Source organism: Pogona vitticeps, chromosome 4 (genome assembly GCF_051106095.1).
Source record: "Pogona vitticeps strain Pit_001003342236 chromosome 4, PviZW2.1, whole genome shotgun sequence".
NCBI classification, from domain to species: Eukaryota; Metazoa; Chordata; class Lepidosauria; order Squamata; family Agamidae; genus Pogona; species Pogona vitticeps.
The window spans coordinates 186,474,860-186,498,654 of NC_135786.1; the positions used below are offsets into that span (position 1 = coordinate 186,474,860).

Genomic DNA, 23,795 nt, shown 5'->3' on the forward strand with positions numbered 1-23,795 from the left:
CCCGGAAAGAACTGCTATAACTTTACAAAGTATAAAAATATTCAGGCTCATTTCTATTCTACCACATTCCAATATTGGTCTGTGGTTGTGAGCCGTGTGGACAGAAGCATTTATTTTAGGGGAGAAAAAACAGGTATCAGAATTTAAATTTCATCAAAATGTACTTGCTATGTTACCTGTAACCATCAGAACACTGAAGAATAACAATTATATTGGGAATGAACTTGCTGCCTTTGGGAAAAAAATCAGGTTGATACATCTGGGAGAGTAAAAAAGCACTGTTCCCATATGTACAAGGCAAATGGTTACAACCATTTTTTGTTTTGTTTTTTGACAACTGTATTAGAACATTTTAAAGGAGCAACAAAAAATTAACTTTATTGATTTATTTTAAAGTTACCTTGAGTTGTATCACATGATTTAATCATGGTGAGGAAGGTAGAAATCTCTTTATCTAGTCTTTGTTGACATGACTGTGCGGTCTGGAACAAAGCAACAGATCTATTTAGTATGCTAAGCAGAAGCCTCACATCTTTAGGATTCATTATTTATTATGCACTGTTTTGACTCAAACACACATATCCACTTAAGGTGACCTGCATCCTAGTAAAAACCTGGACCAAAACAAGAGGGATATTGAGAGATTTGCGGTTATGTCTGCTTGACTTAAGGTGCGTGGTACTTAAAGCAGCCATAGGGGCATCCATAAGTTTTTTTTTTTTTTCTTAATCGGGCAATTGACATCTTTAGGAAAGAGAGCCTGAGTTGGGAAAATGGCAGTACTTTCTCCCCTACTGCTATGATCCTGATTCAAACTTTTGGCAATTTGTTTGAATTTTAATAAAGTAGTCAAGAAACTGGATTATACATCTTTAATGACTCACATATTTCAATCCTACTTATGGTTTATAACGACATCCAAAAGAAAGCAGGTTCCTCTTGTTACTTACACATGCCTATTACAAACCAATACAGTACAGTATATGTGAAACATACTCTAACAACATTTAAAAACTGAAATCTATATATGTTCATTTGTGAGAGGCTAGTATACATATTCAAGAATAGGAATAATAAAATGAACATTTTCAGCCACCATTTATTTCCAAAACAATACTCATGGTTTTCTTTGCTCTTTTCCGCCTCATTTGCCTTAAAGATACAAAATAGTGAAGGGACTTTTTAATAGGCCAATAAAATGCTGGCTTATTAGTTCAGTGAGTTAGGTATTCAGCTGCAGAACAAGAAGTTGGCAATTCAATTCTCCATTGTGCCTTCTGGGAAAACAACCAGTCTGTGTAGCCTTGAGCAAGCTACACAGTCCTAGAGCGTTCCCAGAAGAAACGACTGGTAAACACGATTACCAAGAAAATCCTGGTGACTGGCATGCGAAAAAAGAAAAGAAAAAGGCTGCACTGCTAATTAGCTAAGGAATAAATCCTGAGGGCATCTCAGTGATTACTAACAATTTTTTTATTCTGATAAACATTAACTTGTTTCCTTAGAAATGTCTTCATTCTTGGATGATCACACATGACATCAGTTTATCTCATAAAGACCTCTATAGCCAAAAGTATATACTCTGGTTTCCAGAAGTATAATAGTTTGAAAGTGACACAGATGATACTCAAATTTCAGACCATGTGTTTTTAAGGCACCAATGAAGCAAGATGTACTGAGAACATGATTTAGTAGTTGCCATAAAAGAAGCAATAAGCTGTCAAGTTGATCAAGAAATTAACTGCAGCAGTACATATTTACTGGAATGAAATGAGGCAAAATTAGAAGTTCTACACATATTATAGTTATATGCTAAATATGTGCCTTGAAAAAATCTGTGAAAATACCAAGAAAGGAAGTGGGTGGGGCTCGGTGGGAATACTATACAACAACAACAACAACAACAACAGGAAATGAAGTGGGTCGTGATTAGTAAAAAGGACTAGGAGAGGAGACAAAAGAAGGAGGAAAACAAGCAAAGATTAAAGCAGACAGTTATGAGTAAAGAGATATGACAAAGGAGATATAAATTTGTTTAACAAGTATGCCAGTTATACTGGAGAAGCAGATATTAAAGACATTAGATTACAATTTCCTGGGGGATCTCTTTGCTTCACACAGAACTTGGATGCACCCCAGAACAGACATACCTAAGCCTGCATTTCTGACTAGATAGTTCAATAGTTTAGATATCTGGGAGTTCAATTCTCCACAGATGTACAGTGCATACATACTCTGATATTTATACACATAAGTGCCCAGCATCTCTTCTTGAACAGTGGATGTTATATATCACTGGTTCTTAACCTTGAGTTACTCAGGAGTTTTGGACTGCAGCTCCCAGAAGCCTTCACCACCAACTGTGCTGGCTGGGGTTTCTGAGAGTTGCAGTTCAAAAACATCTGAGAAACAAAGGTTAAGAACCACTTTTATATATAACCTAGCCTTGATGAAATAACTTTTCTTATTTTCTTATTTACTAATGATGGGACACAGGTCATCCTCCAGCACCAATTCATCCACATGTTTGCTTTTAATAAGGCAGATGTAGCCATGCACATCCAAAAGATTTCTGCTTCAGTGATCTAATCCTTTGTGCCAGTCAGCCAAGTGGCTTGTTGTATTGCCAGAGCTAAGCAAGTACAAGACATGATAATCTGCAGCTGTCAGAAGTCTTGACTTTACTGAAGGCAGAAAGATTGAACAGGTTCATAGGAAACGGAAATCCACAAGCCATTACTTCACCAGTAGTGTCAGAACCTTACCCTTGATTCTTGCTTCCTTCTGTAAGACTATTACATGAGGAAAAAATCCATCTTGCGATTTACCCCCCGGCTTAAAGCTTTATTGCACTTTTAGTGCACAAAAAATGGTCCTATAACCGGTTTATAATAATGAAAGCTATGAAGTACTCTTTCTGGTATAAAGCTGAAATGAATGGTAACTTGTATTACCGTGTTTCCCTGAAAATAAGACAGGGTCTTCTATTAATTTTTGCTCCAAAATGCATTAGGGCTTATTTTCAGGGGATGTTTTATTTTATTCATGTACAACAATCTACATTTATTCAAATACGGTTATGTCATCTTCTAGTTGTTGTACAATGCTGCACAATGGTGGAGGGCGGGTTTTCACTTAACTGGGGCTTATTTTTGGGGTAGGGCTTATACTACAAGCATCCTGAAAAATCATACTAGGGCTTATTTTCAGGTTAGGTCTTATTTTTGCGAAAACAGGGTAGTAGCAAGAGATGATCTTGCTAAGTTATGAAGCCAGCATACAGAAATTCGGCAAGACTGATCAAAACTTCTCAGATATTAAAAATCTAATTTTATTCTTATTAGGAATATTGAAACTGTCATAAGTGATGTTTTTTGTCAAATATGTCATTTATTTTTGCACCACAAATGCACATTAGTAGAGAGCTGGTTTGGCAGTTCAGCCTTTGGACAAAGAGGTATTTGGCTACCCTGCCCCGCCTCTTCCAGGTGCTGCCTCGGAGTGGGCGCCCACCACAGGAGGCAGGGCTGGGAAGTGCTGAACACCTGTTCATCCAAAGGAACTGAACTAGCAGGAATGGTTGAAACAGCGGTTTGTGCCTGTCCCTACATATTAGAATAAAAAAAATTCCTAAAAGTGAAGAAAAACATGTTGATAATTCCCCCCCCCCCCCCCCAGAATTAGACATAAGAGTGGAGAACGTTTGGCACTCCAGATATATCTCGCCTGAGACTAACACCTCCAATGTGTCCATGCTGGGTAGGACTTATTGTCATTGCAGACTGAAACATCTGGGTCATGCCCCTTAGTAAATGCTTCCTTTACCTTTGAAGTGGTTCCCAACCTTAGGCCTCCAGATATTCTTGGACTACAACTCCCAGAAGCCTTCACCACCACCTCTGCTGGCCACGATTTCTGGGAGTTGAAGTCCAAGAACATCTGGAGGCCCAAGGTTCAGGACCACTGCTTTAGAGGTTATCTTATAGAATCAGAACAAAACATTTTGTTTTACAGCTTATTTACCTTTGCGTCAACATAATCATCTTGGATTATGTTGACACAAAGGGAAGTACGCTGAGGAATTTGCAACCTCTAAACTACTGACCTATCCAGCAGTTCAATATCTTATATTATTATACTCAATAAAAACCTTGGTGTTTTTTTTAATTTCAGAGGGCTAGCCATTTTACTTTAATGAAGTAAAAGCAACAGACTCTTGTGGCACCTTGAAGACTAACATGTTCAGAAATAAATCCAATTGTTGTCTCACCAAGTACAGTAGCTAACAATTGAACAGATGAAATTTAAATCAATACTGTACATTTGTAAGCCCCATAGATTTAAGGGATCTTCTCTACTTGAGACAAACAGTTGGGTTTAGTCTTTATTACAGCATAAGCTTTCATGAATTGAAAGCAAGAACTGTTATCCTGAAATGACAGATATCTATCCATGAGGATGAAGGTGGGGAGTAAATAGTGAATAGTACAGAAAATACAATGACAATTTCTTTATTTGACAGCAACCATTCATGAAACAAATGCTGGTGATAATTCAGCACTGAGAAAACTAACTAATCAACATAGAATGAGCTAATAAACACACTTTTAACAAAGCCTTTATCCTCCTGATTCAAGCCACCAGGAGTAAATGAAACAGACATATGTGCTCCCTCTCCTGGCTAGAAGTAGTAACACACTAATACTGCTTTATTGGCTCTTTGTTTCTTTTCTGCTGCAAAACTGAAAACAGGATAAAGTAATACTTCTTTGCTAGGTGTGAACTGAGTTAAAGTTGCTCTACATCTCCCTGATCAAAAGCACAAAAGTTCTTTTAACTCTCAAGTTAACTCAATAAGTAAGCCTGCTCAGGTGTTAAGATAATCAGGAGAGGTCTTTCAGTCCCACCAACTTTGTACGTGCATCTGATGGGGACACAGGAGAGGGCCTTCTCTGTTGCTGCTCCCAGACTTTGGAACTCCCTCTCATGGGAGGTCAGGCTGGCCCCATCTTTGCTGTCTTTCCACAAGCAAGCAAAGACCTTTCTCTTCTGTGACCTGCTTGCCTAAGTGGGGCTTTTTAATGGGCTGTTGTGCCTTACTGATCTGAATGTTTTTGGTGCTGCTTTTTTTCCCATTTTAAGGATGGTATTTGTTTGATCTTTTTTAGTATTTGTATACTTATTGCTTTTTAAGATTAAAAAAAATCTTAAAAAGCAGAGACATCACCTTGCCGACAAAGGTCCGCATAGTCAAAGCTATGTTTTTTCCAGTAGCGATGTATGGAAGTGAGAGCTGGACCATAAAGAAGGCTGACCACCAAAAAACTTATGCTTTTGAATTGTGGTGCTGGAGGAGACTCTTGAGAGTCCCCTAGACTGCAAGGAGAACAAACCTATCCATTCTGAAGGATATCAACCCTGAGTGCTCACTGGAAGATCCTGAAGCTGAGGCTCCAATACTTTGGCCATCTCATTAGAAGAGAGGACACCTTGGAAAAGACCTTGATGTTTGGAAAGTGTGAAGGCAAGAGGAGAAGGGAACGACAGAGGATGAGATGGTTGGACAGTGTCATCAAAGCAACCAACATGAATTTGACACAACTCCAGGAGGCGGTGGAAGATAGGAGGGCCTGGCGTGCTCTGATCCATGGGGTCACGAAGAGTCAGACACGACTTAACGACTAAACCACAACAACACTTATTGATTTTAGCTTTAAATGTTGTCTTTTAACAGCAAACCAGAATTAAAATTACCAATAGTTTAATTCTTGGAACAGTAAAATAAGCATTAAAAGGAAAGCTTTCAGTGTCAATTTTACAGTTGTGCCTCAGACTGAGAAGATCAATGGGAACCATCAGACTTGTTCCCATTGAGGGAACATTCTTCTAACACTAAAACATAGTTTAGCATTATGTCCAAGCCAGAACTCAGATTCTAATGAAGTACCAGAGGAAAGCATTTTCGAACTTTGAGAACTGCCACTGAAAATGTCTCCCTACATAAGATGTTTTGATGGACAAGAAATTTAACAAATAATAGATACATCGGCTAGTAACCCTTCATGTCAAGCATCTCAGAACAGATATCCAACACTCAAGGGCTTCATACAGAAAACCACCAGCAAGCAGCCAGTGTGCATTTCAAAAGCACTGGCATGGTATAACTAGATTAAAGTGTCCTTATTTAATGCTGAGCCACTATATTACCCAGGGTATCGGTTGAGACGCAATGTTAATAATACTTTAGCCAAACTATGGTTTGTTACTACATTAAACCCCGTTCAACAATAATCACAAAACGAAGCACCATGCATGGAATACAGAAGTGAGAAAAAATGTGCACTGCAGTGACAAATAAGCATTCCTTATGACATGTGGGACCATTTCCAAAGATGTGCTAAACATATTTTCCCATTTGTACTACTGTGTGTACTATTTGGTATCTGGCTGCGGAGCCAGAGGTTGAGAGTTTGATTCCCCCACTGTGTATCCCAGAACAGTCAGCCTGTATGGTCTTCAGTGCATGTACCTCAATGTGTGTTACTGTTGTATCTCAAGTGAGCACTACACACTATGAGATACAGAAAGTTTTTACTTACTTTTAGTGAGTCTTGTAACTCAGAAACTGATATTACATCCTCTGCCTCTTCCTCCTCATCACTTAGTTGTTCTTGAGTACAGTAATGTGTGCTGTACGCTGAATGGTCTTCTATTGCTTGTACCCAGTTCTGAAAGAAAGAAAAAACCCAGGAGATAAGAAAACAGACTTTGCTGTGGTTTTACCAGCATGATGAGATTAGGTACTTCAAGAATGGTCTGTTTTATGGTCATTCATAAGAACTGAATGGTAATGATCACATTTCTTTTCCTACTTAAGACCAAGAAGGGATTTAGCATAGGCAATGACATCTTTAAGACACTTGTTAATTAAAACTTGCCATAACATTTGTTTAATTTCTCCTTATTCCCCATGGCATCCGCTAAAAATATGCTTTGATCCTACATGCAACACTGTGACCACAAGAAGTATTTAATCTGAGCCTTCTCTAGGATTAAATCCAATGGCTACTACCAGCCAGAGCAGTGTTTTCTAGCATGGGAGTCATAACTGCCAAGGGGGGTGCAAAAGGTTTTTGGGGGAGAGTCACTTTAGAGCCTTTGTTAAACAAATTCTTCCTTGACCTCTCAGAGTGGGATAATAAAGTTAGCATGCATGTGTATGCATGAGAAACACACCCTTTAGAGGAAGAAAGAAACCTCTACTTTTTGAGGAAGGATGACATTACCCCATTAAAAATCCCTTTTTATGCAAACATGATGGGAGGGGGCACAGGTTAGTTATTATAAGAGGGAGTTTTGACTCAAAAAAGGTTGGGCATCACTGAACTACAGTATATCTACTAAATCAACTTATGAATGTTGAGTCAACACTGATGTCAATTCCACTATTTAATGGGTCTGCTCCAGATGGACTTGCTAGCTAGCTAGAGGCTCCACAGTTCTACAGAAGAAGTAGCTAAAAGTGATATTTACAGAAAAAGTTTCTTCAGTGTTGAAAGATAAAATGTAGGTGTTGCCTCATTTTCTTATGATTCATAATAAATAAGATACAGCTGCAACTACATGGTGACATTTATCAAGCCTATGGTATCTCAACCACTTTCCTTTAGCATAAAACATAAACTGCAAAAGTTCAGCCCCAAGAGATTACCATTACTCAGCCACAAGAACTAGTTCTTGAGTCCATTCTGTCCAACAAAGAAAGACACTTACCTCCCTTGATTGCTGCTGACTGGTCTTGGGCACTTTAAAACTGTGAACTGTATTGTCAAAACACCTGACAGAGAAGAGACAGCCATCTGCACCTTTTACCTTCAGGAGAAAGCAGAAAGAGCAGGTCTACATCCTGAAAATATGTCCTCTATACAAATTACATCTTAGAAAGTGATTTCACAGGTCATGTTCTACATTATATCTACATTCCGGATTAGTCTGGGATCCTGTTTGTTCTAGTATAATGGTTGTAGTCATGGACCAACCAGAGAGGTTACAATGCAAGTAATTTATAAATACAGTAGGGCCCCCATATCCATTGGGGATTGGTTTCAAGCTCTCTATATGGATAATGAAAAACAGTGGATAATAGTGAACTCTCCCTATGTACACACACACACAGAGAGAGAGAGAGAGAGAGAGAGAGAGAGAGAGAGAGAGAGAGAGAGAGCATGGTAAAAGGAAAAAATTAGAAAAATTATTTTCACATGCAGTTGCAGAACTGGTCACTAGAGGGTGCCAGAGATCATGCTATGTATTCTTCACTAATGAGCGGGGCATCTGAGTGTGCATGCATGGGGAGGCTGTGCATGCATCCATGCGTGCATGACCAGGGCATCTATGTGTGTGTGGGGAGATGTGTGTGCGGGGTGGTGGTCCTCTAGAGCCCGGACCTGCCAAAGCCGCGGCCCAGTACCAGTCCGTCTAGAGGACAGCTCTGATAGATAATGCATATGAAAATAGTTTTTCTGCATTTTTTTCTTTTAATACTTTTATACTGTGGATAAGTGAAATCACAGATATCGATCCTGTAGATACGGGGGGGGGGGGGTTCCTATAGTACTGCCAAATAAATCTTGTGCACTTATGCAGCTGCTACTTTCCAAGTTCACTTACTGTGCAAACAGCTTGTGTTAGATGCTTGCATCCTTGGCGGCGGTTAATATTTCCAACATCAGCCCTTTAAAAAAGTATGCGTGTGGGGGGGAGGGGAAACAAGCAGTTAGTCATCAAAATAATCAATACTCCTGCACTCAAAAGTCTTTAAACAGATTTTCAATTTCATCCTTACTGTTTCTGGTACCAGGAAAGGACTCCATGCTCCAACACGACCCAATATGGCTTCCATCCAAAAAATCTTGAACTCTTTGAGGAAGAAAAAACATACTTTCAGAAAAACTGGAATTTGCCACACCTGGCAAGTTATGACAAGCAGCCAAACAAATTGCTAAGTAATATTAGGCTATCAAGTGCATTCTTACTGGGTTTAACTTTCTCCAAATCTGGCACTTAAGAAATGGTTTGTCTGTTCTTTCATCTACTGTACTTGAGTAACCGTGTAAAAGGAAGCAATGCTTGTTTGCATCTGTAGTCAAACTAAAATCAGAAGACAGAGCTCCAGAATCTGCACCACTATCATGGACAGGGACAGGATTAGACAAATAATAACTACGTTTTTAAAGTAAAAAAGGGGAATGCATTGTGCCTGACAAAGATTATTAAGCCATACCGTGTGCAGGACACTATCTAGGCTTAACTGAGAAAGAAATATTCTCTAATAGGAAAAGCCAGCAAACTTTGCATTAGAGCTTTCAGAGTCCAAAACCTCTAACTCTGCACCCACATATGAAACAATAAGCACCTGTACCAGCCAGTAGCACAGGCAAGAACAATCCTGGAGGGATTGTCAGAAAGGATGAGATGCTAGGCTTCAGGCCTGACACTTTATTTTTTATTTTTTATTTTTATTTATTTATTGTATTTATACCCCGCCTATCTAGTCATTTCGACCACTCTAGGCGGCTTACAACATAAGGATAACAAGTTCTAAAAAATTTATAACAATTAATTAATTAAATGATTCTATAAGATGGGAAAAATAAAAATAAATCAAATAAAGAGGAAAAAAAAAGGAAAGAGGACAGGAATTAACTGGAAGGGAAGGCCTGCCTATACATCCATGTTTTTAGTTGGTTCTTAAAAGTACCCAGCGAGGGTGCAGCGCGAATCTCCGGAGGTAGGTTATTCCAGAGACAAGGAGCCACTGCCGAGAAAGCCCGGTTTCTAGTTCTTTCTTTCTGGGCCTCCCTCAGCGTCAGGCTCCTCAGCCTCACCTCCTGGCTCGCGCGAGTGACACAGGTAGAACTAGTTGGGAGTAAGTGTTCCGCCAAGTATCGAGGTCCTAAACCGTTTAGGGCTTTATATGTAAGCATTAACACTTTGAAGTCAATGCGGAAACGGATGGGCAGCCAGTGCAGCATGGCCAGAGTAGGAGAGATATGTTGGTATTTTCTCACTCCAGTAAGGAGTCTGGCCGCCGCATTCTGCACCACTTGAAGTTTCCGCATCAGCTTCAAAGGTAGCCCCACGTAGAGCGTGTTACAGTAGTCTAATCTAGAAATTACGAGTGCAAGTACTAAGGTAGTGAGCGCCCCCGTGTCTAGGTAAGGTCGCAGCCGGGCAATCCGCCAAAGGTGGAAAAAGGCGGTGCGGACTACTGATGCCACCTGCGTTTTCATGGTGAGCATCGGGTCCAGGTGTACCTCCAGGCTGCGGACCCCACTCTTCACGGCCAGGGCCACCCCCCAAATATGAGGGAGTTTCCCAAGCCACCACTTTAAGGCCTTATACTTCTCAAGGAAGAGTTGGAGCCTGGAAAGGGTGATTTGGCTCAGTATACATAGAAGGCTTATGTGTGTATTATGTGTTGTCAAGTCAGAACCAAATTATAGTGATCCTAATACGATTGTCAAGGTAAGTAAGATATTTAAGGAGTGGTTTTACCAGTCTCATCCCTCTTCCCCCAGTATGTTTCCATGCCAAGGAAGGAATTGGCCTCCTAGACCATTACTCTATCCACAGGGTATCTAGAAGACTAGACACAATGTACTGATTTGGAATTATCCATGGTGCTACAACAACAGATCTGCCTTGTTCCATCATGCCCTGTGGGTTTTCTTTAAAGGTCAGCTGAGGACAACAGCCATGCCCAATTACAGAAGACTGACCAAAATCCTATTTCCATTTTACCCCAGCATAATGCAAACAGTGTAACTTTTGGCAATGAACCGTCTACAAGTGTAATATTTACAAGTTACATGTTGCCTAACAAATAATATCTACACTGACTTCTTACCTTGCATCAACTTGCTGCTAAAAGTTACACTGTATTAACTGATAGGTGTAACTAATTGGATTTTGGACAAAAAAAATCTTTCACTTAGCTCCATTCTCATCTGGATTTATAGTCACACAACTCATGGTAATACACACCAGTTCTATTAACAGCTTTGGTTCCATAAAAAGATATGAGGAGGAGACAGTCCTTAACTCATGAAACAGCTTTGCTGAAACAACAATTATTTCTATTGCATTAGCCAAACACTAACTCTGCAAAGATCAGGCATTTTGTTGCGCTCCACTTACATGTAACATCCCAAGAATAATAATGAACAGATGGGCAACAGTGGAAGAGGGACAGCCTGAATAGTTGACAGAACCATATATTGAAAAGGGGGGGGGTGACAAGCTGTCCCCCACCAGTGCTAATATCAGAAGGGCTATGGTTCTTCTCAAGGGCCCTGCTGCATGTAGTAGGCTAGGATCAGATGACTGGTGGTGTGGATTATATCTTCCTCTTCTTGAATGTTTACACAGTCAATGTAATCTGTTAGTTCGTTCTCATCTCCAGGGCTTAGAATAAAGCTATGAGATTAAAACATAAGAGACAGGAAGCTAGGCACCTTCCAGAGTAGTCCTTCACATCGTTTCAGAGGTTTGTTGATCCCCTGCAAAAGAATTGAGACATTAAATACAAGTCTATCTATCAAAAATAGTGGTGGTTTAAAAACATAAACTATTGTACCTACCTTCCCAATGCCCCCTCCAAGTATCTGCTTCATTTCTGCACCCTGGGCTAAAGCCATTGGCGTTTGACCTGTTCAGCAGAATACAGTTGCTTCATCAGATCTTACTAAGAATCAGCATGGGGACATTACCAGCAGTAATAAAGACATCAACAATACATGCATTTTGTAAATATTCCCAGGCTGTCAAGAAAAGAAGAGTCTGTTCTCTGAGTTTGAGGCAGTGTTCAACACTTCACTGAAGATAGCCTTGGATTGTTTTCAAAATATTCTACTAATACAGACCCTTTTTTTCACAGTCGGGAAGATGAAAGGCCCTCTGCCTGCTGTTTATTTTAAAAGTAAGCCGCAAGGCTGCTTTCAGTACGATCCAATTATATTTGACAGAACTGCTTAGGCATATGGACTTTATAAGCATTACAACAGGATTACTGGGTATTTATTATCATTGACATCTGGTAGCTATTTACTAGCAACTTGGACCCAGATTAAAGTTCTGTAATGCAAAGCCAGTTTGCAGACCGTTCTGAATGCACAAGTGGATTGTAAAGACAAACTTGTTTACAGTTCACACATTTGCTTTGCTTTTTGGATGAAAGGGACATTTGAACTCATTAAGGGAACCTGTCTCACCTACCACTTTTGTTCTTTAGATTAGCGTCTGCTCCACCTTTCAGGAGCTTCAAAGCACAGTGCTTGTGGGCGCGATACGCTGCACAATGTAAAGGCGTATTTCCCATCTGGTCAGTACAGTTGATGTCAGGAGGATTTGATCTGTTTAACTAGAGAGATGTATACAAACACTTTACATTATGCTCAGATATGTGTTTAATCATCTTTCTTGAAACACCATGGAAGCCAATCAGGACTGTAGAGGAGAACCCTGGCCCAAGCTTCTGGTCATTCTGAGAATTGCAAGCTGCCTCATTCATGTCTCCCATCTATTTTACTTTAAGCAACTAGTATTCAGCATTAACATTATGGCTTTAAAATGTAAGATAGAAGGTAATATCAATATATACCAGTGCTGTGAGTTTTCCAGTGTCTCCTTCTCGTGCAGCCCCTAGGAGGAGTTCTTCAAGTTTCCTCTCTTGAGTTCTTTCCACAGCTAAGTATAAATAATCAATTAAAATAGGATCCTCCTAAATGAACAGATTTTTACTACTAAATTCCAATGAAACAGTCACCAAGTTTTCGGTATTCCCTCCCACCCTGCAGCAGGTAACAAATTTAATCTTCTCTAAGTTTGAATCTTGCCCCGAATAATCTAGGACAAAGCTTGTTTCAGTGGTCGATCCTGTGTGTGTAAACACAGAAAGACAAAAACATACAGAGAAATAGGCTTGTATTTATGTGCTCTGTATACATGCAAAGTATCAACACTACCATAGGACATGCAGGCTGCATTTGCTATACTGTAGCTAGAACTGTTGACTTTAATATATATATGTGTGTGTCATAACTGTATAGGGAAAATCAATTGCAAAGCCTACTACATTTTCCTTAATTTTGAAGTTAAGGAGAACTGAAAATCTACAGCAATGTAAAACTGAGCAATTCCTGCCATCTCTCCTTAGCCAAGGAATTCAACATGCTGCCTTTCAGTCAATTATAGTCTCTCAGCCTTACTTACTTCATAGAGTTGTTGTGAGGATAAAAGGATGAGAGCCACTTATCCCATTTTGTACTCTTTACAGCTCTACAACAGGATTTTGGCCCATATGTTTCAACACACTGTATAAAATCTGAACCAGTTTTGGTAGACTTTCTCCAATGCCCAACTATCCCAAATACAGTCTGGTTAGGACATAAGGTAAATAGCTGAAACTAATGTATATGAGAAATTTTCAGGGGGAACTCTGTTAGTCTGTTACAGCAAAAACAACAGAGAGTCTTGTGGCACCTTCAAGATAACCAGGTTTTATTCGGCATATGCTTTCCTGGGCCACAGCCCATTTTCATCTAAATATTTATTTCATTTATGAAAGCCTATGTAAAATAAAACATTTTAGTCTTTTAGATTCCACATGACCCCTTGTTAAATGTATATGGCCTAAAATACAGGGTACTGGAAGATTTTTTGTTATAGAAGCTTCAATTTGATACTTTTTCATAAAATACCTCCGTTCATCTAATCTAGACCCACACTTTCTCCTTTTCTTCAATTTTCCTAACCTGTGATACCTCAATTCCCAGCAAGCAGTTCTTCTAACTCTGCTGAGAGCAACTAGTATTATATCAAAAAACAAACCCTTGTGTGAGCATATTAAGGCCTCTTTCTGCCAGGGAACTAGGAGTTAACAATCACTATCTGCAATGACAGCAGATAGGCAATGTAAGTGGATTCATGCATTTTCAAGAGAGCAGCCCTGAGCTGTTATAGGGTATTATCCTAACTCAAATATGAGTTTATGAATTTGTCTCAACCTCCTTTAATGCTAGTAACGCCAACTCAGTGGCCATTATAATATATACAGCTGCAGCAAATGCCATAAATTTGCTGCCACTCCATGAAGACCTTACGTTTAAAACAAAGGCCTTTAATTGTTTGCAGTTTCAGCGGGCACTGGTTGATAGATATTGGTTAGTTTTATTTTTTAAAATGTAACTTTTTGGTTACACCTTTAGTGTTTTATTACGTTTTGGTTAAATGTTCTTACCTTCTATCATATTTCTTTTAATTTTAGTTGCATCAAAAGTTTTTGAAGACAACATATACAAGTTTCCAGTAAATAATACTGTGTACAAGTGTATCTTGTTTTTCAACACTCATGGGGATGCTTCTTCAAATATATTTATTTATTTATTTGACAGGGATGTTTGATCATCCCAGTTATTTTGGATTTTAGATCCCAGAAACCTCTGTGAGCATGACAAACGGTAAAGGATGTTGGAATAGTAACTCCAAATATTTGGAGTGCCAAGGTTTTCCCATCCGTATTCTCTGGTCCAGTTGTCACCAACTGTTCTTGGTTGAACTAGTGGTAATTTTGCTAATATTGGCTAATCCTGATACCATTTGCTGTATGTCACACTGACGGTCTATATGAGAGATGGGCAACATGCATCCCTCAAAAAATGTTCAATTTTCTTTGAAAAAATTGCTAAATAGCCACTGTGCTCTCTAGAGGGCATGGAGGCATGTTTGGGGGGAAACCCATTACTCTAGACATGTACTACACCTCACCCCACCAAAAAACCCTCTTTTTGAAGATTTTTTTCTTTTACCATTAGAGTGAAAAGGGCAATTTCAGTAAAAAACATCCTCCTTTTAAATAATAATTTTAAAAACTTTTTTTAAACTTTTCATTTAACATCTGAGAAACTTCAGGTTACTTGGAAGGGGATTCAACTAGCCCAGCGGTTCTCAAACTTGTGTAAACGAGGTGTTCTTGGACTGCAATTCCCAGAAGTCTTCACCACCAGCTCTGCTGGCTAGGGTTTCTGGGACCAAGAACACTAGGATTACCCAAGGTAGGAACCAATGAATTAGACCACTGTTTTGCCACTGAATGCCTAGGTATTAATCTGGTTTGTAACCTAACATCTAAGTAACAGTGGCAAAATACAAAACAAAAGGTCTCCACAAGGAACAATATTCTTCAAAAGTAATTGGAAACCAGTAGGACACACAACAACAAACACTAAGAACTATAGCCTTGGCCCTATGCTACTCTGCAGGCAAACACACCAACCTGGTGCAGTATAGGTCAGTCCATACAAAATAAATATATGGAATACTCAATGCAAGCTTTAGAATCATTACTGGATACCTAAACTAATCCTTCTTGATAAAATCAGTTACCTAACAGACATTGTACCCAGTGAGATGAAGACAGAAGCAGCAGGTAATAAGAAAGGACTCAAAGCATCTACATCAAATATGCATCTATTTTTCAGCTATCATCCCTCCTCTCCCAGATTAAAATCATCCCAACATCTATGAATCCTGAAGAGAATGCCAGGACTATCATGTAGAAGGGAAGAACTACCCATCTCTTCAACTACATGGAACTCCAGGAAAGTCTAACCTCTAGTCAAATGGAGACCTGGGTTACTTGGAAGTCAACTCATAGGCTACAGAGCAGAGCTGGCAGAACCAAAGTAAACCTAAGAAAATGTTTTTTTTTTTTTTTGCACCAACACATTTTTCACAAGTGTGGCAACCAACAAGCCTCTATACCTGGTGGAATGCCTACTCCCACCAAGATCTACCTGTACCACTCGAGCGAGTCAGGAGTTGAGGCTGAGGAGCATGACGCCGAGGGAGGCCCGGAAGGAAAAAACAAGAAACCGGGCCTTTTCGGCGGTAGCTCCTCACCTCTGGAACAATCTGCCTCCGGAGATTCGTGCGGCCCCTTCGCTGGGTATTTTTAAAAAACAATTAAAAGCATGGATATTCAGGTAGGCCTTCCCTCCAGTTAATATCTGATTCTTTCTCTTCTCTTTCTTGTTTACTTTTTTTCTTCTCCATCTTGAAGAACTGGTTATTTAATGTAATAATTTCTTTTGTTATATTTACTTGCTATTTTATGTGTCTGTAAGCCGCCTAGAGTGGTCGTAATGACCAGATAGGCGGGATATAAGTAGAATAAATAAAATAAAATAAATAAAATAATAGGAAACGTCACACTATGTCAGTGCATTTTTTGCCCCTCAAGTTGCACTACACAAAACTTAAGTGTTAGGCCCCCAAATGCTCTTCATGTTGGCCATCATTTAGCAAAAATCACATGATATAATTATTAATTATACTGTGGTTCTTCTGACATGAACAAAGTAGTACACAAAACAACAAGCATGTTTTATTTGAGATAATCCAGAGGTTCCTTTGCTGATGACATTACAGCATGCAGTAACACAGCATGCACTTGCCAACTATAAACATGCAACAGTGGACACTTGATTCAAATGAGAGGATGGCCATACAAAATACTATATGTTTACTGTAACCTGCAAGTCTTGTATCATTACTGTGTTTCCCTGAAAATAAGACAGGGTCTTATCTTAAGTTTTGCTCCAAAAATGCAGTAGGGCTTATTTTCAGGGGATTTTTTTTTTTTCATGTACAACAATCTACATTTATTCAAATACAGTCATGTCATCTTCTGATTGCTGCACAATGGTGGAGGGCAGGGTTTCACTTAACTAGGGCTTATTTTTGGGGTAGGGTTTATATTATGAACATCCTGAAAAATCATACATGGGTTTATTTTCAGGTTAAGTCTTATTTTCAGGGAAATAGGGTAGTTAAAAATTGGACCTGCACTCTGTAACCAGCATAAGATAGTAAACAGTGAGGATTACTTGAGTAGCTATAGATAAATTGCTGTTTGGCATTTCTATGTTTTCTTACTATAAATCAAATAATGTTGTGTGCATGGACTTTTCTTTAACTATTCCTTCCTTCTTTCCTTCAATTTATACACTGCCCAACTTAGTGAAAATCCACTACTTGGGGAGGGGGTGAACACAAAGAAAATTAAACCCAGCATTTGACATTCAATCTAAACTAAACATGTGCAGATATGTTAGCTCGGAATTCTGTGAATTGCAATTCCAAAACATAAACCTACACACCTCTGATCTAAATTGTTAGAAGCGTGGAAGCCACTGGAAGCTGAATCAACATGGAAAACTGCTGGTATATAGAGGTTTACCCTGTGGATTGGCACTTCCCAAGCAGTTTTATCCATGATGCCAACATATTTCTGGCATTGAGAGAAAAAGTTTGCAACAGTGTCTAATCAGGCCATATATATGTTCCATGCATGCAGAGTTTCAAGCAGCTTCAAAATAGTAAGAAATGCTCCAGGATCACCATTTTTCATACTTAATATGGAAGTCATATCAGATATTGCAGCAGTAGAGCATTTCTATTAGAATTTCAATTCCGGTTCTCTAAAGATTATACATATAGAAAAGAATGGTCACCTTCCAGCATCTCTCTAATTTCTTTATCATATGTAACATCTTTCGCAGTTTGCCCATTCCCGTTAACAATGGAACTGTCTGCATCGTATTCCAAAAGGAGCCTAACAACCTCCTGTAAGGAAAGCACAGTAGCTGTTAACTGCACAGGGAAGAATCCTGTACCTCAGAACTTAAGTTTTATAATGCTAGACTGAACATGCTTGTTTTACCTTGCGCCCTGTGAAGGCTGCACGATGCAACGGAGTGTCTCCCATGTCATTTAACACATTTACATCAGCACCAGCCTACAGAGAGAGATTGGTTCAGTAGTGTTTTGCAAGAAAATAAGTTTCAAAAATATGAATCAGTAGGAAACCTATTATTTAAATTCTCCTAAAAGCGTTGTTAAGGCAAAGTAGGTTTTTTTGGTATTCTCAACAGTTAGGAGCTTCCCAAACTGAAGGACCTGCAAAGATAATAAAATATTCAACTAAAGGTCTAGATACTGACCGTCCACATGAAATCAACAGCTTTCAATGATGGTTTTGTCCACATGAGTTTTATTTTAATGACAACAGTGAGAAGCAGTTTTAAGAGAAGTAAAACATTTCTAAACACTGAAATAAGCCAGCACAGTTATAGCAATATTTGATTCCTTCTACATTTAGTTGGCATTAACATTTTTTTAAACTGAAAGCAATTTGATCAATTTTTCTCCCCCTCCCCCTCTTTTTTGCTATGGTCTTAAGTGGCCAAATGAAAGGTAATTCGGGCTTGGAAGCTAGCTGTTACAGTGTGCCAATCTATCCCATCACTATCCTTAATCCAGTTTGTCCAAACTGGATACAGTTTGGTTTTTCTTCAAAGGGCTATAAAGTGCTACACATGCAGCAGAACTACATGGATTATGTGGTTTTATCTATTACATAGCTTCATACAATTCAAAATAAGAGTGAGGTGCTCTGGAGTCTACTTCTGTTGGTAGTCCAAGGGCTCCTGGACTTACAGTCTTCAACTTAACTCTTTATTTTTCATACATAAGAATTAATGTCATTTATTTCAAAGCTCTAGGATTAATGCTGAAGGATCTTTAACTAGACAAGTGCTCTACATTCCACAGGAATGTTCATCAAATAGAAAATAAGCTAAAAGTGATACCTTTAGCAAATCTTCAACAACACCGGTGTGCCCAAAATAGCATGCGAGGTGGAGCGGTGTCCAGCCCAGATTTGACTTGCTTGTGCCTAAAAGATACAAAATGAAAGATGGCAAAATTCTTTTATACATTCAGGAGTTTACTCAACTGCAATCAAGAATCACACCTCCATGGGAACTGAATTCCTATTATTAGCTAGCCGGTATAGTTCAGGTTTCATCCATCTGTATTATAACTTCTGCTGGAAAGGAAAGGCTGGTACAGTGGTTACAATGCTAAATAAGGACCAGGGAAGTCCAGACCTCCCACCACCAATCTGCCACAAATTTTGCAGGGTAACTTTGATCTAGTCACTATTTTCAGTTTAAATTATTTTACAGTTTTGTCATGACATGAGACATAAACACACAAACACACACTATGTACCACCCTAGCTTCTTGGAGGATGGGGGAAATAAACAATCAATGTTACTTTTAACATATTTCATATGCATTTTTATGTATTTTAGTTTTTCTAATAATTATATCAAGGCATTCCTATGCTGACCAAAAAATGGAGTGTGTTTTGATGTCACATGCCACCTATGACTTAGAGCGACCCTATGAATGAGCAATCTCCAAAATATCCTGTTCCCAACAGCCCTCCTTTCAGCTCTTGTAAACTCAAGCCTGTTTCCTCCCTTAGCGAAATCAATCTCTCCCACATCTGATCTTCCTCTTTTCCTGCTGCCTTCAACTTTTCTTAGCATTATTGCCTTTTCGAGAGAATCTTGCGTTCATATGATGTGTCCAAAGTATGACAACCTAAGGGACGAATCCCGTACCTCATACTTTGCTATCTATAAAACAGAGACACTGCTATATAGGAAATCATTTCTGCATGTTAAATGTCTTTGTGCTTAAGTTTGAAAGCACATGTGCTTTTTACAGGTTAAACTCATTTCTTTGGCAATATGTCTCAATAATTTTGGCTTTGGGCAGTAAGTGTCTTCACATACTTTTATGCTAGAAGAATGGCTGAGGAGTCAAAATGTACAGAATATGAGAATTCAAATGGAATCTACAAATAATTTTTAAGGTACCATTCTCAAAATCAGACAACTGGACACAATCAAAAGGGATGCATTTTAAGCAGAGATACATAAGATTATGTACTGGAGATATCTATCTAAACAAATCCACACCAAATACTGCAGCTAATCTCTATTTTGTTGTGCAGCAGAACATTCTTTTCCGTATCTTCTACATAAAGTCTAATTCTTGTTGTGGTGACAACAATGTACCAGGTTTGTACCTAATACTGATGAACTGTGCATCCATTTTACTTTAAAACAAAACAAACAAAAACAAACCTGGACATAAAAAACTACATGTCAAGAAAGGACAGTCCTAGTTTAGCTGATTTTTTATATGCGGGGGGGGGGGGGGGAAGGTAGACCTTTTTGTGACAGTAGCCATACAGAGAAGCATTGATACATGTAAGCACCCACAAACTATCTGATTAAGTAAAGACCAAACAAAGGTTTCTCATCCTTAGTATGTATCTACCAGTTGTTGGACTTCAATCCCCATCAATAAGCATGCTGGCTGGGGTTCTGGCAGTTACAAGCAACACATATAAAGGTACAGTACTAGATTGGGGGGACACTATACTAGGTCTTTCATTGACGCAAGAAAAGAAAACATGTTCAAATAAACTCTGTTTAATCAGTGTGAAGGAGTTGTAGAAAAAGAGAGAAGAGAACAGAGTGAGCTGTTCCCTCAACTCAGGACGACCGAGACAAAGTGGGAGGTAGAGCCAGCAGAGATAAGAGAAAGCAAAGAGTTAAATAGAGAAAGGGAAAAAGAGGAGGGATCAAGGGGGAGGGAGACCGTGGAAATTTGTCTGATGGAAGAGAGAGAGGGAGAAAAGGGGGGAGGAGTTGGTTTTACCAGTTTGGGAGGAGGAAGGAGAAGAGTGTGGAGGAAAAAAGGTGTTCAGGGTTCCAACGAGATTAGAATGGGGAAAATATGCTGAAAGGGGGAAAGGAAAGGGGAAAGATGTGGACTATGATAGAACGTGCAGACAAATTTTCCCTAATTTGAAAATGGGAGGACTGTTACCAGATCCAGGGAGAACTAAAGACAACAGCGTGACATTGGATTCACTAGAATGGACTGTTCTGGTTATCACACAGGGACAAGGTTCCTTGAAGAAGGTGATCCGTCCAAGACCCACACTCAACACTCCTTGCCTGGAGGGGGACTGGGCATGACACCCCTGCTGTGGGACAATTTGCACGGTCTGGAATGCTCCTTTGAGGAAACTCACAGACCAGGAATGCTTGAAGCATTATGGGGCGGTATATAAGCAGCACGCTTTTGCTTTTGGCCAGCCCCACAGTAAATCGTGTTAGTTTTAACCAAGAGTTGTTATTTCCCAGATATTGACAGTTACCAGATTTGTTTGAGCCTACAGAGGTCGTTATTGATTCTCCTAATGTTGAAATAAATAAAAAGTTAAATGTTCAAGAAGAGACTCAGCTGTCATTTCCCGCCAAAAGAGAGGAACCGCTCCAGCTCTTCAACGAACCCAATCACCATCAGCAATTGTATGAAGCAACCGATCATGAACCACGAAGCCATTTCTTTGAATCATAGATAACACTTGCAATACACTGATATATCTACCTCCTAGAGCCTTCTGCTGATATATTTCATAATTTACTAAAGCACTGCCAAAAGACTACAACTGTAGGCTACTTCCAATAATATTTAATTTATTATGTTTATTACATATATAAATTGCACCTGCCTTCTATCTGGTGCCCCAGGCATCATACAATAAAGTGTGGCTGAATTGCCACATAAAACAAAGAACACCATAATGAGGAAAGACATATCACAAAGCATGAGCAGCAGTAAGCTAGACAAGCAACAATTACACCAAATTAAAAGCTCAACACAACAGAACAGACTTTTCTGTCCCATTAATACAAAATGACGAAGGAGACAATCTCTCCTCCTTCAGGAAAGGGTTTCACAGTTGCGGTGCTGCTACGGAAATGGCCCTGCCTTGAATAACTATCAATTCAGCCTCCATAAGAAACAACCTATGATGGTGCCTTAACATCAGTACTTCTACATGCCCCAACATTATTAGAGAAATAATCTTATACTAACCTTTGCAGTTGATGTTACAGGTAATCTCTCCTTTGTTTATGGTTTCTAAAAGTTGTCGGACTTCTTCACTTTTTCCATTTCTGGCATTATGGAGAAGCTGCTGTTCTGCTTCTGTGTTCATCTCTGCTAAAACAGAAGCAAGATTTTATTGTATTTATCTGTATAATCTACAGTGCACCTTTCCTTTAAACAAAATAGTACTCAAGGCAATTAACTTTCAGAAAAAAACAATTAAAATACAATATACCAAAAAAAAGGTAGATAGCTTAGATATAGTTAACTTCAAAATAATTGAGTTGATAAAATGCCAATGAAAACATAATTGTTTACCTGCCATAGTGAAAGGTAAAGAGAGGGAATCAGATAAATATTTCTCAACCAGCATTTACTAAAAGCAACAAGGCAGTACTTGGTGAAATCTAGAAAACAAAACGAAACAAAATCCTATATGTGCACACATACAATACCTACGGGAAGCACCTATACAGGGCTATCTTGGAATATAAAATAGTGCTTTTAGACCCAAGTTTATGAATGCACAAGAAATCATATAATCTTATGGAATATCTTACAGGAGCTTCAGAAGAAATAAATACCTTGTTTTAGAGCCAGTAACAGAAGAGCATACAATTCTCTCTAGGTTAATTCCATGAGGCTGATATAGAATGCTGTTCATGAAAATGGCATTTGCCACTAGTACAAGTTGATCAGGAATGCCATCTATCCTATAAAAAGTATCATCCAGATACTGCAGATTCAGATATACAATTGATATGCTTCAAGTATTTGCTGCAGCAGATCTAACATAAAAAAGAGAAAGGTTTATTATCTTCATTTCAGTTCAACATTTTTAGAATGAGCATGACTTGGATTCCTACAATTAGATAGCACATGCTTGTTTGGTTTACTAACAGAAGTTCTACTTTATGGAAGAGTACTAGTAGGGAAACTGGCTAAGTGGCTGCCTCAGGTGAACTGTCAGCATGTTTAAAGAAGTCTCAGTGGTTCAACAGAATCCACCAAGTGCCTAGAGGAGCAAGGTTAATTATATTAGCTTATTTCCGGGGGCTCCCTTACATAAAAAGGGCTAGAAGGACTGCTATGCTGTAGAAAGATGAAACAGTGTCAAGTGTAATAGAATTTCAGAAGGCTACTGTAACCCTTCTCTTAAACCTCTTATCCTCAACAATTATCAATGAAAAAGTATATTAGTTAAGTAGTAAGATCTAAGACACACACAATCAGAATACCTACGTTAAGCAGAATGTTTCAGTATAGTCAAAACATGTACTGTATTTCCTTTTTTTAAGGTTACAGAAACTTACCATAAGATGGTAAGTTTCAAAAGCAGGAGGATTCCTAAAAGCTAGCCCACACCATGCAAAAGCATCTAGCATAGATATTTCAGGAAATAATGAAAAAACTTTGTAGCATCGTAAAACTAAAATGTATCCAGGGTGGATTTGATTTAATTTTTTAAATTGGGTTTGTTTTTGGATTATTTAAATTAAAAAATAGATTGATGTTGTACTCAGAGTCTTCCAACAGGATGTATATGCTAGGATCCAATGTGTTCCATCAAAAGCTATTTCCACCCAGAGGAGGTTAGAAGACAAATATTTTCACTCCGTAACTGCCACTTTACACTGTTCACATGGATAGAAATTAAAAGTAGAGACTAGAAGCTTTCAAAAGGTGGAATAATTAAGAGGTAGAACTGTAGACTCAGTCAATAGTGGCCATAACAAAAAGACTGCCAAAAGAAAAAGACAATCTCCTCCTTTTGTTTCTTTCTGGAAAATATATTCTCAGCAACCATAATTATATATGTGTGGCTAAAACCATTTTATATTAAATGGTAAGGTGAAAATCCCTTCAAGTATATAGGACTTTGGTTACCAGACCTAGCTATCTCTTCTTCAGCT

At 38.8% G+C, this 23,795-nt stretch overlaps 2 protein-coding genes across 6 annotated transcripts in view; one reads left to right on the forward strand and one right to left on the reverse strand.

Moving 5' to 3' along the window:
* The window catches only part of LOC144589116 (uncharacterized), a 231,996-nt gene that overhangs the window by 123,766 nt on the left and 84,435 nt on the right, over positions 1 to 23,795 (forward strand). The window lies entirely within an intron of this gene.
* Positions 1 to 23,795, reverse strand: part of OSBPL1A (oxysterol binding protein like 1A) — an 82,762-nt gene that overhangs the window by 53,734 nt on the left and 5,233 nt on the right. For 2 of the 5 annotated variants that reach the window (XM_072998857.2, XM_078392618.1), the window contains exons 2-15: positions 22,467 to 22,670; positions 21,871 to 21,993; positions 18,711 to 18,796; positions 17,783 to 17,857; positions 17,574 to 17,685; positions 12,662 to 12,747; positions 12,277 to 12,421; positions 11,643 to 11,710; positions 11,517 to 11,561; positions 8,846 to 8,919; positions 8,671 to 8,734; positions 7,774 to 7,872; positions 6,600 to 6,728; positions 401 to 482 (exon numbers count right to left, since the gene is read on the reverse strand). In XM_072998857.2, the coding sequence (XP_072854958.2) occupies positions 401 to 482; positions 6,600 to 6,728; positions 7,774 to 7,872; positions 8,671 to 8,734; positions 8,846 to 8,919; positions 11,517 to 11,561; positions 11,643 to 11,710; positions 12,277 to 12,421; positions 12,662 to 12,747; positions 17,574 to 17,685; positions 17,783 to 17,857; positions 18,711 to 18,796; positions 21,871 to 21,991 (1,186 nt within the window). In that variant the 5' untranslated portion in view covers positions 21,992 to 21,993; positions 22,467 to 22,670. Of the gene's footprint in view, positions 1 to 400; positions 483 to 6,599; positions 6,729 to 7,773; positions 7,873 to 8,670; positions 8,735 to 8,845; positions 8,920 to 11,516; positions 11,562 to 11,642; positions 11,711 to 12,276; positions 12,422 to 12,661; positions 12,748 to 17,573; positions 17,686 to 17,782; positions 17,858 to 18,710; positions 18,797 to 21,870; positions 21,997 to 22,200; positions 22,290 to 22,466; positions 22,671 to 23,795 lie in introns of those variants that run through there. The other 3 variants (XM_078392617.1, XM_078392619.1, XM_078392620.1) reach the window with 3 other exon arrangements.